The sequence below is a fragment of the Plecotus auritus genome, assembly GCF_963455305.1.
Source record: "Plecotus auritus genome assembly, chromosome: 13".
In the NCBI taxonomy this organism is placed as follows: Eukaryota; Metazoa; Chordata; class Mammalia; order Chiroptera; family Vespertilionidae; genus Plecotus; species Plecotus auritus.
Window position 1 is genome coordinate 29636952 of NC_137779.1, and position 16131 is coordinate 29653082.

Below are 16131 nucleotides of genomic sequence, written 5' to 3' on the forward strand. Positions count from 1 at the left end.
CTTGTTGAAGAGAGGAAAACAGATGTGCGTTCACGGGGGTTTGTAGGTGAAATGATACGGAAAACTGAACATTTTATTTATTTTTATTTTTTTAAAAATATATTTTATTGATATTTTACAGAGAGGAAGGGAGAGGGATAGAGAGCTAGAAACATCCATCAGCTGCCTCCTGCACACCCCCCACCGGGGATGTGCCCGCAACCAAGGTACGTGCCCTTGACCGGAATCGAACCCAGGACCCTTCAGTCCGCAGGCCGACGCTCTATCCACTGAGCCAAACCGGTTTCGGCGGAAAACTGAACATTTTAAAGTGAACAATCCGCCCGACTGGCATGGCTCAGTGATTGAGAGTGGACCTATGAACCAGGAGGTCACGGTTCGATTCCCGGTCAGGGCACAGGCCCGGGTGGCGGGCTCCATCCCCTGCGGGGGGCGTGCAGGAGGCAGCCGGTCAGTGATCCTCTCTCATCATTGATGTTTCTATCTCTCTCTCCCTCTCCCTTACTCTCTGAAATCCATGAACTATATAAAAAAAATAATAAAAATAAAATGCATAACTAGAGTTTTATGCATTTTATTTTTATTTCTTTTTATATAGTTCATGGATTTCACAGAGGAAGGGAGAGGGAGAGAGAGATAGAAACATAAATGATGAGAGAGGATAATGGACCGGCTGCCTCCTGCACGCCCCCCACTGGGGATGGAGCCCGCCATCCGGGCCTGTGCCCTTGACTGGAATCGAACCCGGGACCCTTCAGTCCGCAGGCCGACGCTCTATCCACGGAGCCACACCGGCCAGGGCGCTGTTGCGTTGTTTTTGAAGCTCCCCGGGTAACGCTGGCCTGTAGCCAAGGCTTGGGGCACCTGTTGGGCCGTGTGAGAACCTGGGAGTGGCAGAGGCGTGGGAGGTGGCTGAGACTGGCCACCCATGGGCCCCCGAAGCTTGGCAGAGGCGTCACCCAGCGCGCTGACCACCAGGTCCCTCCGGCCACAGCTCCTCCCGCTGTGCAGGTGGAGAGAACGGAGAATGGATGTCCCCCGACCCCCACCCCCGGGATTGCTGCGTCAGCTCCCAAGTCCGTGGCGGGCCCTCTGCCCACCTGGCCTGGGTGGCATGGGCACCACCAGCACCCGGGCCGGAGCCCCAGGGTGGGGGGGCGGAAGTTGTAAGCTGGTGAGTGAGCACTGCCGAGGCGCCTGTGGCGCTGACCCTTAGGTGGGGCTGCGTGCAGGTGAGTCATGAGGGAAGTGATGTCATCTGGGACATGACCCCGTCGGCGCGACCTCCCGGGAATCCCGTGGGCCGTGAACGTGCCCTGTGGAGCCCAGAGGTGGCCCTCCTGTGAGGCTTGGAGCAGGCTGGGCGCTGTGGGCTGAGGTCCTGGCGAGGGGCCCGGGAACAGAGCTACAGAAAGCCCCCCGGGGTGTGGCCCTAGGATTCAGCCTGGGGAGAAGGAAGGGGCGTGTCTTCAGCGAGGAGGGAGGGATTGCCCGCTGACACCAGACTAGACAGTCCCAGTAGCGGGGAGCCGGTGGTGGGGTGAGCCCTTCTCGGTCCTCACAGGCACTCTGATGGGGGTCAGGGTGGTCTGGGGTTCTGCCAGCCCGTTAGGGAGGTGGGCAGATGCGGGCGCAGCGTGGGGTGGCCGTGGCTTGCACTGTGCTGGCCTGTGCTCTTCACCCTGTCACCGCCCCCCCCCCCCCCCCCACGGACAGGTGTACGAGGGACTGTTCCTGACAGCCAAACACTAGCACTCAAGCTCTCCCTTTCTGGGGTGGCTCAGGGCCCCTCCCGGGATAAGACGCAGGTGTCCCGGACGGCATGCGAACGCCCCGTCTCACATGGTCTGGGAGCAGCTGCTGGTCCGGCCCGGCCTCGCTCTGGGGCCTGTGGCCAGTCGGTTGTGAAGGTGGGGTCCGTGCGCCCGAGGCCCCTGTGTGGTGCCTGCAGGTGGCAGCTGGGCCCCTGCCGGGACAGGCGGGGTGTAGCCGGCCCTTCAGCCCCCCGCCCCGTCTCTGACGCAGGCCGCCTCTCTGCCCACACAGACACGTCCTTCGGAACGCCTCCCGGATACGGCTGCGCCGCGGACCAGGCGGAGGAGCAGCGCCGACACCAGGACGGGCTGCCCTACATCGATGACTCGCCCTCCTCCTCGCCCCACCTGGGCAGCAAGGGCAGGGGCAGCCGGGACGCGCTGGCCTCGGGCGCCCTGGAGTCCGCCAAAGCGGTGAGTCCCAGGCAGCGGGCAGCCGTCCTGGTCCCAGAGGCTCCCGAAAGCCCAGCCCCTCTGCTCAGGGGCAAGGGACCAGCAGTGATGGAGCAGCCACGGTTGGCTGTCGAGTCGCTAAAACTCCCTTCTCCTCCTTCATCCGGGGCACGGGGACCGCCTGCAGGGTGCAGGGAGCTGTCAGCCCAGCGTGGAGGAGGCGGGCAGCTCATGCTGGGACCTGTGGGGGCGGGCCCCGCATTGGTGCTGAGCAGGAGAGACGCCCACAGATGCACTTGCTCCCTCTTACCGGAGAGGGTGCTGATGACCCCACCCATTTGACCACAGTCATTTTATTTTATTTTTTTTATTATTATTATTTTAAAATATATTTTATTGATTTTTTACAGAGAGGAAGGGAGAGGGATAGAGAGTTAGAAACATCGATGAGAGAGAAACATCGATCAGCCGCCTCCTGCACACCCCTTGCTGGGGATGTGCCCGCAACCAAGGTACATGTTCTTGACCGGAATGGAATCTGGGACCCTTCAGTCCATAGGACGACACTCTATCCACTGAGCCAAACTGGCTGCAGCCGTGGGCAAACTACGGCCCGCGGGCCGGATCCGGCTGTTCTATCCGGTTCTCTTGCTCTCCCCTCCGCTCCTTTACTTTGAATTTATATTAGTTCACACAAACACTCCATCCATGCTTTTGTTCCGGCCCTCCGGTCCAGTTTAAGGACCCATTGTGGCCCTCGAGTCAAAAAGTTTGCCCACCCCTGGGCGACCACAGTCATTTAAAAAAATATATATTTTCATTGATGTCAGAGAGGAAGGGAGAGGGAAAGAGAGAGAAACATCCATGATGAGAGAGAATCCTGGATCGGCTGCCTCCTGGCATGCCCCCCACTGGGGATGGAGCCTGCGACCAGGGCATGTGCCCTGACGGGGAATTGAACCCTGACCTCCTGGTTCATAGGTCGGCGCTCAACCCCTGAGCCACGCCGGCCCGGGCCCTACCTTCGTGAGAAGATCGCTGCCCCGGGGCAGATGGCACCTCTCTCTTTCTGGTCCCTTCGCCCCTGAGGGCCGGTCCCTCCCCCTGGTGCCCAGCTTGTTTCTGGGTGCTCTCCACCCCAGGATTAAACACGGGAGGAATCCGCTCTTCCTGCTGCTGCGAGGAAGGGCGAGGCGTGTGTCTCTCCACTGCGGCTGCTTCTCCGGGCCGGCGCCGCATACGCTTTTGTGGTTTCTAAAGGCCTCGGTCCCGGGCCTGTGCTGAAACCTGAAGAGGGGAGGGGAACCCAGTGCATCTTCTTACCCAGCGTCCATTGTGCACGAAGCCAAGGTTCAGAGAGGTGAAGCCACAGGCGCGAGGCCACACAGCGATCAGATTTGGAGCCTTCCTGACCCCTTAGCTGACACTTTCCCTCCACTTCCTTTCCTGGGTCCTCCCTTTCTTCCTGCTTTGCAAGCGGGTTTGGTACAGGCAAGGACCCGCAGGGGCCTGAGTAAGGAGGTGGAGCCCTGAGCCGGGGAAGGCTCCTGCCTGTCCCGCCACCGCCCCTGAGGGCTCTCTCCCTGACAGGACCTCCCTCCACCTTCAGGTCCCTTGAGGAGACTCTCCCTGTGCCCCAGGCCCTGTGCGATGTGGCCCTCCCCGCCCCCCGCCCCAGACGCCTGCCCTCAGACCCTCCTCTGCGCTGACTGGGCCGCACGTGGAGTGCTGGATCCATCCAGTCGTGGGTTTGCTGGCTCAGGACTCTTCCTCGAGCACTTACTGCTCCAGACACGGTGCGGCGCAGGGAGTGTCAGCATCAGGCACAGAGTGTCCCGAAAGCCCTGCCCGAGGAGCCGCCGCCCGTGTGCTCAGGGAGGTGGCTGGGTGTGAGACCTGCGTGTCATTTCCCGGAGTGGCTCTCGGCCAAGATCTTAATGGCTGGTTCCTACACAGTGCATGTGCAGGCATATGCACACACATGCATGCACACATGCACATGCATGCTCACACACATGCAAACAGCTCACGTACACTTACAAGATGCCACAAAGCAAGCTGGCAGTCCAGGAAGGCTCTTTGTTTTTTGTTGTTGCTTTTTCATATATTTTTACTGATTTCACAGAGGAAGGGAGAGGGAGAGAGGTAGAAACATCAACGATGAGAATCATGGATCGGCTGCCTCCTGCACCCCCCCTATTGGGGGTGGAGCCCGCAATCCAGGCCTGTGCCCTTGACCGGAATCGAACTCGGGACCCTTCAGTCCTCAGGCCGACGCTCTATCCACTGAGCCACACTGGCTAGGGCCAGGCAGGCTCTTTGGATGCTCCCAGGGCAATGAGGATGTGTTACAAGCCCCAGGGACACAGGAAGCGGACGTAGATGGGACGCGGAGACCGGGCCCCCTCCCCCAGTTCGCACCCAGGCAGCCAAGGCTCGGGCCAAAAGGAGCTCGCCTGGCTGGCCCGGCTCTGCAGCCCCTCCCGGCAGTCCTGGCCCTGGGTGCGTCCCGCCGGTTCCTGCCATCCTCACCACAAGGGGCCTCCTCCCCCCGGGCTAGCAGCGGTGAACGGATGGACATTAGGGCTGGGGGCACGGAGAAGCCGCGCTGCTGGTCCTGATTCCGGCTCGTGACACCAGGGGCCCTGGCTGGCCTCGACCAGGTTTTTCCTTGAAGCCAGCATTTCTCACCTTAGCCCGTTTGGCTCAATGGATAGAGCGTCAGTTCGTGGACTGATCCTGGGTTCGATGCCAGTCAGGAGCACGTCCCTCGGTTGCAGGCTTGATCCCTGGCCCTGGTCGGGGCATGTGCAGGAGGCAGCCAATCCATGTGTCTCTCTCACATCGATGTTTCTCTCGCTCTCTCCTCCTTTCCACTCTCTCCAAAAATCAATGGAAACCTATCCCTGGGTGAGGATTAACCAAAAAAGAAAAAAAATGGCAGCACTTCACACCTGGACTGGATTGGGCCCGGGGGGCGTGGGGCAGCCCCTGCAGCTGTGTTGCTCCTCACACATGTTGGATACAGGCCAGAGATGCTGCTCCACACCCAGCAAGGCACACAGTGGCCCCAGTTCCCAACCGAGGATCCTCCAGCCCCAGAGGTCAGGGGTGCTGGGGGCCAGGAGCCTGCCCCGCATCCGGGGACTCCCTGAGAGGTTTGGGGAGATGAGTGATGATGTGCCCACACAGGCTGCCACGGCAGAGGTTGTCCTGTGCTCCCCTGTAGGCTGAGAAACCTGGTGGTGGAACAGGCAGGCCATTAGGTCACCTTCCGTGAACATGGGGCCCCTCCCCACTTGGGGCGAGGCCAGCCTCTAGCACCGGGCTTTGCCACACCCCGTCCCCGCGTCAGGGAGCCAGCCGGGCCGGGGGCCAGGCAGTCACGAGGCAGTTCTCATTGCCTTGAGCGTCGTCATCGTCTGTGTGAGTTCCCTGGGGTGGCCATCGCCAGGCGCCACGGCGCAGGAGAGCCTAAACCACAGAGGCTCACTTCTCCTGTTTCTGGAGTCTGGACGGACGTCCAAGGTCACGGCTCTCTCGCGGGCTTAGCCCTGGCTGTCTTCTCGCTGTGTGTCTGCGTCTCGGTCTGCTTTTCCACGCATTGAGACACTGACAGGCAAGCGCATGTCCGTCGCAGGTGCGCTGCGTGGTGTGATAACGGGGGTGCATTGTGAATCGCCTCACACGGTTAGAGATTTTTTTTTTTTTTTAATATTTTTATTGATATTTTACAGAGAGTAAGGGAGAGGGAGAGAGAGTTAGAAACATCGATGAGAGAGAAACATCGATCAGCTGCCTCCTGCACACCCCCCACTGGGGATTTGCCCGCAACCAACGTACGTGCCCTTGACCGGAATCGAACCTGGGACCCTTCAGTCCGCAGGCCGACGCTCTATCCACTGAGCCAAACCGGTTAGGGCTTTTTTTTTTTTATGCAAACTTTGAAAATCTGCTCTCTCGGCACCGTTCAGGTAGACACACAGTATTATGAACCAGGGAGAGACAGAAACATGGTCCTCGTGCTGTGCAATCCATCCCCAGGACTCCTTTCTTTTATAACTGGGAACCCCTGGCGTCTTCTTACCAGGACACCGGCCACCGTGGCTTCGGGCCCACGGCAGAGGCCTCATTGTACCGTGACCTTTAAAGACCCTAACTCCGAATGCGGGCGCCTTCTGTTCTGAGGCACTGCGGCCTGGTGTTAGCACAGCTGGGACTGGAATGTGGTCCTCCAGCTGTGCGGGCTCTGTCTGCCCCCGACGCCGGCATCCAGTGACGTGAGCTCTGGATTTTGGAGGCGCAGGCAGTAGAGCTGTATTGATGCGGGGGTGGGGGGGCCTGTAGCTCACCCATAAGAGGGTCCCTGCCCACAGAGTCAGAAGAGCAGGCTCCAGAGGCAAAGGTCCGGAGCCCTGGAGCACCCCAGCTCCGCCCCGAGGCCAGGAGGGAGGGTGTGTAGAAGGAGGCAGCGCAGGACTGCCTGGCCCTTCGGTCCAAGGGTCAGGTGATAGTGGCAGATTCCGGGCAAGGAGTGACAGCGGCAGAGGGAGCTGGGGTGGCCGTGTGGCGGGTCCCGATGCCCCTCGGCTCAGCCTCTCCTGGGACCACCGCCCCTCGGTTGCAGGAGGAAGGCCTTGCCTGGCTGGCTCGGCTCCAGACTCCCCAATGTCAAGACCAGCGGTGGCTCTCGGCTTTGCAGTGACCACGCGTGAGTGGCCGACACGCCGGGGTTTCCGTGCTGCCCTCCGATGCCACCCGGAGCTTCCTGGGAGGCTGGTCCGAGGTGGACACGCTTCCTCGCGGAGACGGGCCACCTCGGGCGTCACCTCGCAGATCTGACGTCGGTCTGTTTCTCCCGCAGAGTGAGCTGGACCTGGAAAAGGGCTTGGAGATGAGAAAGTGGGTCTTGTCCGGGATCCTGGCGAGTGAGGAGACGTACCTCAGCCACCTGGAGGCGCTGCTGCTGGTGAGGCGGGGCGGGGGGAGGATGGTGGGTGGAGCAGGTGCATGGGGAGCTGTCGGCTCACATGGCTCAGGCCAAAGGTCAGCTGGCTGGAGCTGGGGGCACCCGCCCTCCTGGGAGTCCGTGAGACATCTGTGGGACGGTCAGAGCAGTCCACCTGGGTGGAGGCCGGAGCTTCCCAGGGGCGGTGGATGGCTGCCTATGACAGATGCCAACCCAAGCTGGCTTCCCATGTTTATACTTCATGGAATTTAAATATATTTTTATTGCTTTCAGAGAGGAAGGGAGAGGGAGAGATAGAAACTTCCGTGATGAGAGAGAATCAGGGATCGGCTGCCCCCTGCACACCCCACACTGGGGATCGAGCCCATAACCCGGGTCTGTGCCCTGACCGGGAATCAAACTGTGACCTCCTGGTTCATAGGTCGATGCTCAACCACTGAGCCATGCCGGCCGGGTTATGTCATGGAATTTAAAAATAAAAGCACAGAGCTCTAGCTGTTTTGGCTCATTGGACAGAGCGTCAGCCTGCGGACGGAAGGGTCCCGTGTTCGATTCCGGTCAAGGGCACGTACCTCGGTTGCAGGCTCCTCCCCGGCCCGGGCCCTGGTCAGGGCGTGTGCAGGAGGCAACCCATCGATGTGTCTCTCTCACATCGATGTTTCTCTCTTTCCCTCTCTCTTCCACTCTCTCTAAAAATGGATGGACAGACTGTCAAATTACAGCGGGAAGGTTAGGGAGAGGTGGGGGAAATAAGAGATCAACCGAAGGACTTATATGCATGCATATAAGAGTAACCAACGGATGCAAAACATTGGGGGGTGAGGGCATGTATGGGAGTGGGGTGAGGGGGGCAATGGTAAGATATGTATACATATAATACCTTAATAAAAAAATTAAAAAAAAATTAAAATGGAAAAATATCCTCGGGTGAGGGTTAAAAAATAATTGAATTAATTTAAAAGCACCTACGTCACATGACCAAGATCTTGTGTGGCCGTCCCATGCCCTGACACATGGCGGGCCCTGTCACGATGCCACCCCCCCTGCGGCCGTGCGGCCTCCCCTGTGCCCCCGCAGCCCATGAAGCCGCTGAAGGCGGCGGCCACCACCTCGCAGCCGGTGCTGACGAGCCAGCAGATCGAGACCATCTTCTTCAAAGTGCCTGAGCTCTACGAGATCCACAAGGAGTTCTACGACGGGCTGTGCCCCCGCGTGCAGCAGTGGAGCCACCAGCAGCGCGTGGGCGACCTCTTCCAGAAGCTGGTGAGTGACACGGAGCCGGTGCGCAGCCGCCCGCCGGGGGGGGGGGGGGGGAGCGGGGGGAGCGGGGCTACGGGGGCAGCCGGGCGGGGGCGGGCCTCTCCTGGGAGCTGCAGGTGCGTGCTGCTGTGGGCTCCGGGGACACCAAGGTGACAGGGTGAAGTAAGAGTCTGGGGTGTTGCCTGGCCGGGGTGGCTCAGTGGTTGAGCGTCGACCTAAGAACAAGCGTGGGTTCCAGGCTTGATCCCCAGGAGGGGGCGTGCAGGAGGCAGCCGAGCCGTGATTCTCTCATCATTGATGTTTCTGCGTCTCTCTCTCCCTCTCCTTTCCTCTCTGAGATCAATAAAAAAAACATATATTTTAAAAAGGCTCTTGAGTCACTTGCAGATTTTTAAAAAATATTTAAAAATAATTTTTGAAATAATATTTTTATTGATTTCAGAGAGGAAGGGAGAAGGAGAAAGAGAGAGAAACACCAATGATGAGAGAGAACCATGGATCGGCTGCCTCCTGCATGCCCCCTACTGGGGATGGAGCCTGCAACCTGGGCACGTGCTCTTGACTGGAATCGAACCCAGGACCCTTCAGTCCGCAGGCCGACGCTCTATCCACTGAGCCAACCAGCTAGGGCTTAAAATGTTTATTTATTGATTTGATAGAGAGAGAGAGAGAGAGACAGACAGACAGAGAAACCCATTTGTTGCATTCATTGGCTGATTCGTGTATGTGCCCTGCTGTGGTGCTGGCACGTCATATGCAGATTCCCCCACGTTAGCCATTGTGTTCTTTTTTTTTTTTTTAATACATATATTTTTAAATATGTTTTATTGATTTTTTACAGAGAGGAAGGGAGAGGGATAGAGAGTTAGAAACATCGATGAGAGAGAAACATCCATCAGCTGCCTCCTGCACACCTCCTACTGGGGATGTGCCCGCAACCAAGGTACATGCCCTTGACCGGAATCGAACCCGGGACCCTTCCGTCTGCAGGCTGACGCTCTATCCATGGAGCCACACCGGTCAGGGCTGCCGTTGTGTTCTTGACAGCCAGTCTCGTCCTCTGATGCAGGGCCCAGTCCAGGGTCACAGATGTGCTTGGCTGTCGCGTCTCCTTAGTTTCCTTCCCTCTATCCCAGTTCCTTGGCCTTGACTTCTCTGCCACGACCTTGACTGCTTTTCTGAAGGGCACAAGCCAGTCTGGGTCTGCGTGATGTTTCCTCCGGAATAGCTTACCCTGGGGATGGAGCCCACAACCCGGGCCTGTGCCCTGGCCAGGAATCAAACCGTGACCTCCTGGTTCGTGTAGGTCGACGCTCAACCGCCGAGCCACGCCGGGCAGGCTTCACGTGGTTATTAATCGTGTCTCTCCCTCGAGCTGGCCGCACCGTGTCTGGGTGATTCACGGCTGTGGTGGCCCTGCCTACAGCTGGGCCTCCTCTGGGTGGGGGGCGCTCAGGGACCCGGGGAGGAGGGAGGAGGGAGAGGAAGGAGGGCTCTGGGCCTGACCCTGGGATCGATGATGAGGAACCTGGCGTTCGGGGGGTGCAGTGACTTGTCCGTGGTGGTGGGCGTGGCCGGGGCCAGGCAGGGCCTCCCCCAGCTGCTGCTTTTCCTTGTGCGCCCCAGGCCCTCCATGCAGCCCCATTGGGAGCGGGGCCGGGAGACCAGACAGTCCTGGGAGCGCCTGACTTACCCAGTGTCTGGATTGTCATGTGAAGAAACATAAAATTCCACGTAAACGCAAATGCATGTAGAAATAAAGGTTGGGTTCTACACAGAACACACCCCAGCATCGGGGGACGCCTCAGGCTTCCGTTTCTGTTGGCAGCAGTGGGAGGCCCAGCGCTGGGTCCCTGGGGTCTGCCCTGACCCTCCCCGAGCCTGGGTTTCTGGTGCAACATGAGGGCTGGCTCCTCCCCGTGCCTCTGCCGATGGCCGGGGGCCCCCAGGTGGTGGCTGCACACATGCTTTTCCCCAGGGAAGGGGCTGCTCCGCTGAGTGTCCGAGCTGCGGGCTCTGTGGGGAGAGCCTCTGGTAATGTCTTCGGTTTGAAAAGGCCTCTCGCCTTGCAGCCTGCAGCCAGCAGGTCGCCCACTGCCAGGTGGGCAGTGTGGCACCTGGGTCCCCTCGCCAGGTCTGGGCCAGGTTCCTATCTGAGCAGCCGGAGCCCCTCCAAAGGCAGCCGAATTGCATGACCCTTAAGTGTCTGAAGGGATCGGATGTGACTGGAGCCCTGGCTGGTGTGGCTCAGTGGATAGAGCGCCAGACTGCAGACCGAAGGGTCCCGGGTTCGATTCCGGTCAAGGGCGCGTACTTCGGTTGCAGGCTCCTCCCCAGCCTGGGCCCCGGGTCAGGCTCGTGCAGGAGGCAACCCATCGATGTGTCTCTCTCACATCGATGTTTCTCTCTGTCTTTCCCTCTCTCTTCCACTGTCTCTGAAAATCAATGGGAAAATATCCTCGGGTGAGGATTTAAAAAGAAAAAACTAAACCCGATGTGAATGGAGCATCGTATCCACCACAGGCTGGCGGGGCCGACCTCCTTGTCCACGTTGGCGTCCTGCAGCCAGCATGGACGGTGCCCCTCCATCCCACCTGCGTGGAGACCTTTGTCTGCCTTCCCTGACAGCCTTGAACTTTCGTTCCTGTCAGTGGCACCATTTACAGGAGTCGGGTGGGAGGACTAAGCAGCTGGGGAAGGGAGCTGTTACCTGCCCGGGGTGGGCCGTGAGTCACTTCTCGTGTCGCTGTCGCTGTGGGAGAGGGAAGCGGGCTCGGCGCGTGGGGCGGGGAGGCAGGTGGGAGGCCGCGGCGGGGAGAGCTGGGGTGTCTGCAGCTCTGCACCTCCTGGCACCTGGGGCTCCTCCAGAGCTGTGCACGGCGGCTCGGTGCTCGGCAAGATGGGGTGTGTCTCACACCCGCCCCACGCGCTCTGCCTCCCTCCTCCCTGCAGGCCAGCCAGCTGGGCGTGTACCGGGCCTTTGTGGACAACTACGGAGTCGCCATGGAGATGGCCGAGAAGTGCTGCCAGGCCAACGCTCAGTTTGCAGAAATCTCCGAGGTAGGTGGGTGCCCTTCAGACAGGGCGCCCCGCGCCGGGCGATGGTCCCCACCACCCAGGAGAACGAGGCGCGCCAAACCAAGGCTGGTCGTACGCCTCAGCCGCTTCCGGGTGCCTCTGGGTGGGCACCGTCAGCCCTGCCCGTGCAGGGACCCTGCTGTGCACAGACAAGGAGCAGCGAGGTTCCTTCCCGCGCCCCCCTCCCCCCCGGGGGCCAGGGCCCGAAGCTGGGGCTCCGTCAGGTCCCTGCACAAATGCCCCACCACACTGTCTGTGTGCAGTGAGGGGCGTCCACACTTCTGCCCTTTTTCAAAATATATATATATTTTTATTGATTTCCGAGAGGAATGGAGAGGGAGAGAGAGAAGCATCCATGATGAGAGAGAATCATGGATCGGCTGCCTCCTGCACGCCCCACACCGGGGATCGAGCCCCCAACCCGGGCCTGTGCTCTTGACCGGAATGGAACCGTGACCTCCTGGTTCATAAGTCGATGCTCCACCCCTGAGCCACGCCGGCCGGGCCTCACTTTTGCTGTTTGAGGCGTCCCGCTCCTCAGAGCGCTCTGACTCGCCTTCCCCGACCACATAAGGACTCGAGGAGGAAAGATCAGCACGTGAGGAAGGCGGCCTCCGAGGGAAGCGGAAACTAGACACGGGGAGAGCGTCAGGCCTCCTGCTGGGAGACCACCGCGCCTGGCCGTGCGCCACGGGCTCTGTGCCCTGTTCTAACCTGTCGTGGGAGGCGGAGCGTCCTGGGCCCTGGCACTTACCGTCTCCTGCGGTGATAACATGTGCCACGTGTTTCTCTGGGCCCCACGGGGCGCCCGCTCCCCGCCTGGCGCTGCTGGTCACCCCCAGGGCTCCGGGCTGGCTCCAGACTCCCCTCCCCAGCCGCCCTGGTTTCACCCGGCGCGTTCAGTCCGTTCTTTCCCTGAGCTCATTCAGTGACAAACCCCCCGCACACCCCCTAACAGCCGGAATGTGGGCCCAGAATCCAGAGCGACCTTGACACATTACAGACCTAACTCTCTAAGGGAGGCTGCGGTTCATTGGGCCAAGGTTAAGTCCGCCTGGGCAGGTTTCTACAGAGGAGGGAAGAAACAGTGGTGGGACACAGCCCCCCGGGGGGGCCGTGGGGTCCCACCCACCACACACAAGTGGGAATCTCAGCCAAGGCCGGGGGCAGGCAGTGTAGGATGGCTTCTGGGGCCGGCCATCAGCCAGCCCTCCATAACGCTGGTACCACCGGCAGCATTCGCTTTGGTTCTCCATCCACGTTTCAAAGAAGCAGGATCCATCCATGAGGAGAGAGCATCATGGACCGGCTGCCTCCTGCACGCCCCCCACTGGGGATCGAGCCCGCCACCCGGGCCTGTGCCCTGACCGGGAATGGAACCATGACCTCCTGGTTCCTAGGTCAAGACGCTCCACCGTGGAGCCACGCCGGCCGGGCGCATGCCCTGTGCCTTACACCGTGGCCCAGGACCCACGCCCTGGGCCTGCCGCATCTGGGGTTCCTTGCGGTGAGAGAAGGGCGGGATTCCCGCCGCAGGTTCCCGACCTGGGACTTCCCGCCACATTGCCGCCGCTTGCCTTGTCCCCTGTGAAAAAGCGCCTTTTTTCTTTTCAGAACCTGAGAGCTAGAAGCAACAAGGATGCCAAGGACCAGACGACCAAGAACTCTCTGGAAAGTGAGTTCTCCCTGCCGAGGCCTCTTCGCGCCCCTGTGGGGGCGGCCGCTGCGAGCAGATGGGGCGTTTGCTGGGGAAACGAACGTGGCGCCGCCCCGTCACCCTCTGGACTCCCCGTAGAGATGTCGGGGACGAGGACAGAGCAGCGGGGCCTGGCAGGGTGGGGAAGGAAGAGGTCAGGCAGCTGGCCACCAGTAGTCACAAACAGGAAAAACGATGAGCGTTAGCAGACACCCACAAACCAGGCACGGCCGGGCGTTACCAATGTCCTCGTGTTGTCCCCAATAGCCCCCAAGGAGGATTGTCTTTCCCCTCCTTTCAGATGACAAAACACGGTGAGGACAAACGTAACCCACGCGGAACCCAGGCCCCCAGAGGCTGGATAGAGGGTGCAGCCAGGGCTCCCCAGCCTGCCCTCGGCCTCCCTCTCTCTGGGGGAAGGTGGTGGTGGGCGTGATGGGTCACCTCTCCCTCCCTGTTGCTAGGTAGCGGGCAGTCACACTCGCAGAGAACCGCGGGTCTGCCTCTGCTGCCCAGAGCTTCCCCCGCTAAGCCTCAGTCTCCCCGTCTGTAAAATGGGCACAGCGATGCCCTCTGCACACGAGCCGTGGGAGGCGCGGGAGGAGGTGCACCTGGTGTGTGTATCGGGGCACCTCGGAGCCTCAGTGGGCGGTGCTCACCGTGGGAAGCGGGGCCCTGTGTCCACCGGTCAAGACGAGAGCTGTGGCATCCCCTGAGTTGGCTCCCGCGTTCTCACGATCAGGCCTCCACACTGTGCCAGGGGAGAGTGGCATGCAGCTGGTTGGCTCCCGGGGGGACCCCGGCCTGGAGAGCAGGTCTCCCGTCCTCACCGGGGTGCTGGCGGGCTCCCCAACCCCAGGAGGACACGAAACCGTTTAGCGGTTGTCACTGAGGCAGCCACAGGAGCTCGGCTTCTGACCGGCAGCTCTGGGCTCCACGTTCACGGCCCCGACTGAACGCCCAGAGCCCCTGGTACTCGAGGTTCGCCCTCGTCGCTGAGCAAGGGGTGCGCTCGCAGCGAGGGGGAGCGGGCGGGGGGCGGGGCGGCTCTCTCCACGGGTGGCACCTCTCTCCCCGCAGCCCTGCTCTACAAGCCTGTGGACCGGGTGACGCGGAGCACGCTGGTCCTGCACGTGAGTCCTGCCCCCCGGCCTTCTCACCCGGGCCTCTCGGTTCCCGCTGTCCTCGGGCGGACACGGGTGTTTACGAGGGGCCCCCTGCTCCACTATTTCTGCTCCCTGCCTTCACTAGAGATGCAGACATGAGGTGCCCCTGCCTTCATGGGCTCACGGGGGGAGGGGGGAAGGTGGGGGAACGGCAGGCTCTCGGGGTGTCCTAGGGCAGGGATGGGCAAACTTTTTGACTCGAGGGCCACCATGGGTTCTTAAACTGGACCGGAGGGCCGGAACCAAAGCATGGATGGAGTGTTTGTGTGAACGAATATAAATTCAAAGTAAAGGAGCGGAGGGGAGAGCAAGAGAACCGGATAGAACAGCCGGATCCGGCCCGCGGGCCATAGTTTGCCCACGGCTGGTCCTAGGGGCTCCCCTTGGAGCAGGGCAGAGCGGGTCATCCCGTCTCCTGTGGGAAGGGCCTTGCTGTCCCCGTGGGGGAACTGGGCCTCCAGGTTGGTCAGAGTGGGGTGCAACGGCGGGTGCGTTCTGGGGCCTGGAGAATGGCCACCGCCTCCCAGCCTGGGGAGGCCCCATGGGGTAGGGCTGTTTCTGAAGGCAATGGGGAGTCCCTGAATGGGTTGTCTTTTTTTTCCTTTTTTTAAAATTGATTTCAGAGAGAAAGGGGGAGAGAGAGAGAGAGAGAGAGAGAGAGAGAGAGAGAAACACCCATGAGGAGAGAGAATCATGCATCGGCTGCCTCCTGCACGCCCCCCGCTGGGGATCCAGCCCACAACCCGGGCCTGTGCCCTTGACTGGGAATTGAACTGTGACCTGCTGGTTCATAGGTCGATGCTCAACCACTGAGACACGCCGGCCAGGCAAGGGGTTGTCTTAATACTGAGAGACAAAACCAGGAAACACACAGGCCCCTATTCCTACTGCCCGGGAGACGCTGTTGATAGACTTAGAGCAAGCTGTGCAGCCTCTGAGCCTCGCATGCCAGGCCGTAACTTCTTACCACCCTCGGCCTGTGAGCTTTCGGACGAGGGAGGTGAGATGAGGTTTCCCGTGGGGAAGGATCTGGCCGGGGGCTCGCCGGAGTCTCTTCGCTGTGACGGTCCCAGGCCCACGCCGCCGAGCGCCCTGGTGGGGAACACCCTGGCGGAGCTGCTGGGAGCCGTGTGGGCTGTGTGTGCAGAGGGCGCCTGGACTTGGGAGCGGGAGGGATTGTTTCTCTGCCCAGGGAGCTGGTGACCTTGAGGACGAGTCACGTGCATCCCTCCTGGAGAAGGAGTCTGGGCTCCCTTCTTAGGCTCTTACCGACCAGAGGAGGAGCTGGGGGGCGGGGGAGGGTGGAGGGGGGTGTCCTTCTGACCTGGCACTGCCCCGTGCTTCGGGACCAGGACCGGGTCCCCCCTCGGGGACGTGCGGCAGCATCTGGGGACGTTTTTGGTTTGTTACCAAAAACTGCAGGTGAGGAGGTGCTACTGGCACCCAGTGGGTGAGGCCAGGGAGGGTGCCACCTCCTGCAGGACCCAGCACCACCCCCACCACAGAGAATCATTCGGCCCAGCCCGGCCGGCGTGGCTCAGTGGTTGAGCATTGACCTATGAACCAGGAGGTCAGGGTTCGATTCCCGGTCAGGGCACATCCCCAGGTTGCGGGCTCCATCCCCAGTGTGTGGGGTGTGCAGGAGGCAGCCAGTCCATGATTCTCTCTCATCACTGATGTTTCTCTCTCCCTCTCCTCCTCCCTCTCCCTCTCCCTTCTTCTCGCCAGTCAATAAAAATATTTTTTTAAAAAAGA

General features: G+C 60.6%; 1 protein-coding gene across 1 annotated transcript in view; it reads left to right on the top strand.

Moving 5' to 3' along the window:
- The window catches only part of BCR (BCR activator of RhoGEF and GTPase), an 83046-nt gene that overhangs the window by 39916 nt on the left and 26999 nt on the right, over window positions 1–16131 (top strand). Inside the window, exons 2-7 of the mRNA XM_080650380.1 lie at window positions 2047–2228; window positions 7072–7176; window positions 8254–8439; window positions 11389–11496; window positions 13129–13189; window positions 14291–14343. Of these exons, the coding sequence (XP_080506506.1) occupies window positions 2047–2228; window positions 7072–7176; window positions 8254–8439; window positions 11389–11496; window positions 13129–13189; window positions 14291–14343 (695 nt within the window). The remainder of the gene's footprint in view (window positions 1–2046; window positions 2229–7071; window positions 7177–8253; window positions 8440–11388; window positions 11497–13128; window positions 13190–14290; window positions 14344–16131) is intronic.